Consider the following 2187-nt stretch of genomic DNA (forward strand, 5'->3'; position numbering starts at 1 on the left):
GGTTGAACAGGGGGTTGACCTGATAGAGACCCATAAAGACCCACACCTTCACTCCTTCATCACTCATCAGTTCTGTTGGCCAGAAGGGTGGGCTTCTTTACCCACTCAAGGTTAAAAGCTTTCTCCAGGTGGTGGTAACAGTTTGTACTTTATTGCATATGCACCCCTGCCATACTTCAGTTGATTCTTCTGCCCTCCAAAGTAGGTTTATATCAGGCCCCTTTGGGGTCACTGAGCTGTGCTCCCCTTTCCTTTTGGGGCAGAGTAGATAGAGTCCCTTGAGCAGGCAGTGGGCAGGGAGAGATATACAATCGATGACCACAGTCTTCATATAAGTACGTACACTTAAATCAGCACCCTGTGGGAGTTGGAAAGGGTCTTCAGGATGGGATGAACTAAAGCTGGTCTATCTTGGGACTCTGAAGGTAAAGGAGCACATCCTGGGATTTAGTCTGAATGGGGTATGTCTTCCCCAAACTTGTTCTGGTGGGCGATGTTCTTCACTGCTAGGAGATCCTGAGGAGGAGGCAAGAGAGGGGAGGTAAAGTGAGCACCCCTCTACCTCAGCTAGGAGGCTGCCCCAACTCCAGCCCTCAACCACACTGTCTCTTGGCCTATCACACATGCAGAAGGGTTTCCATTTGTCCCTTACCCAATCACAAAAGGTGTGTGTGTAGGGGAGGGAGTGAGTGAGTATGCACACATTAGAGGGTCTGCCCAGGGCCCACCTTGTGGTGGACATAGGCCTGACAGTGGTAACACCAGGCAGACAGGTCGGCATAGCTGAGTACTAGTGGGTGTCCTGAACCTTCATGGTGCTGGAGCATATGAGCGTTGATGTAACGACCGCAGTAGACCTGAGGTTGGGGAACGAGTGTTGGGTGGAGATTAGACCCATATAGGGTTTGCTCCTGGGTCAACCTCCACCCCACACTCTTCTTCAGCAGCATACCTGATAGCAAGACAGACACACCCAGTTCTCCTGGAGTGTTCCACAGTCCTGACAAGGTTGGGTCACATTCAGCCCTGTCTCAGGTATGGGGCATACTGCCGCCAAATGAGGACACCAAAGCAGTGGTCTCACGGCATAAAACATGACCTGGGGTGGGTAAAACTGAGTAAGCTAGGGACTCTATCTCCCCATTATATGTTCTTATAGCACATACTCCTCGGTTGAGGCACAAATGGGTGTGAGAAGGAAGCCACCGTTCTAGCCTCTCCCTGAGCTCACCTCGTCAGTGTCAGCATGATCTCCAAAGACCTGCACTGGCACTGACTCATTTGTGTCCTGACCTCCAGCTGCCTCTCCTAGTAGTCCTTCCTCTTCTGAGGGCTCCTGTACACATGGAGAGGAAAGATTTATCTAGGAGGCCTGATCCTCATCCCTTTTTCCCCTTACCTGGGTGTGGTGGGCCTTACCTGAGTCGTGCTATCTAGGTCCAGTATTCTGAGGTTTGCCATCAGCTTACTAGGGGATGTCTGGGCTGTGGCTCCTTGCACGGGTAAGGCAGGAGGAATCCTGTTGTTGATGCATGAGGCTGGAGGGTTTTGGATCAGTTCAGCTCCCCCTGTGGCCCCCTCTGAGATGGTCTGGTCCAGTGCAGCTCCTTGTGTGGCTGTGTCTGAGGACTGGCCCTGAGTAAGTTCTACTGGAGCTGTCGCTGACTCAGTCTGATCTGGAGTGGACTCTTTCACAGATGCTTCTGAGGCGGCCTGTCCCATGCCTGCCTCCAGGATGTTCCCTTCCACTGTGGTCGTCACATTGGCTAACCCAGGACTGGCTGGTTGGGATGGCTTCTTGGTGATCAACTTAGAACTGGAGAGTTCCTCTTTGTTTTTGCGCTCTGGAACCATGGGAGGGAGATCCTTGAATGTGGGTGCTATCCTTTCTCTCGCCTCTGATCCCTGCCCTCCCCTGAGCCCCCATTGCCCCCAGTGCCCTGTGCCCACTCACTCATGACCCGCAAACTGCGCCAGTATCTTCGATGGACTTGGATGGTTTTAGTGATAGAAGCCTGGGCTCCAGATAGTGGGGGCCGCAGCCGGGTGAGCAGGGGCAGTGGATCCCCAAGAAGGGAGCGAGTGCAGGCAGCCATGGACTCTGAGATGGACGTCAGGTTATAACCACCCTTTGTTAAGGAAAAGAGGAGGGAAAGGTATGATGGGGTAGTCCTCAGGGAATTCAGG

General features: G+C 52.9%; 1 protein-coding gene across 1 annotated transcript in view; it reads right to left on the reverse strand.

Annotated features, from left to right (window-relative positions):
* Positions 1–129: 129 nt before the first annotated feature.
* Positions 130–2187, reverse strand: part of HDAC6 (histone deacetylase 6) — an 18495-nt gene continuing 16437 nt past the window's right edge. Inside the window, 6 exon segments of the mRNA XM_010844348.1 lie at positions 130–516; positions 729–857; positions 953–1099; positions 1232–1336; positions 1420–1844; positions 1955–2129. Coding sequence (XP_010842650.1) covers positions 448–516; positions 729–857; positions 953–1099; positions 1232–1336; positions 1420–1844; positions 1955–2129 — 1050 coding nt within the window. The 3' untranslated portion in view covers positions 130–447.

This window comes from Bison bison, unplaced genomic scaffold (assembly GCF_000754665.1).
Source record: "Bison bison bison isolate TAMUID 2011002044 unplaced genomic scaffold, Bison_UMD1.0 scf7180017864200, whole genome shotgun sequence".
Classification (NCBI taxonomy): Eukaryota; Metazoa; Chordata; class Mammalia; order Artiodactyla; family Bovidae; genus Bison; species Bison bison.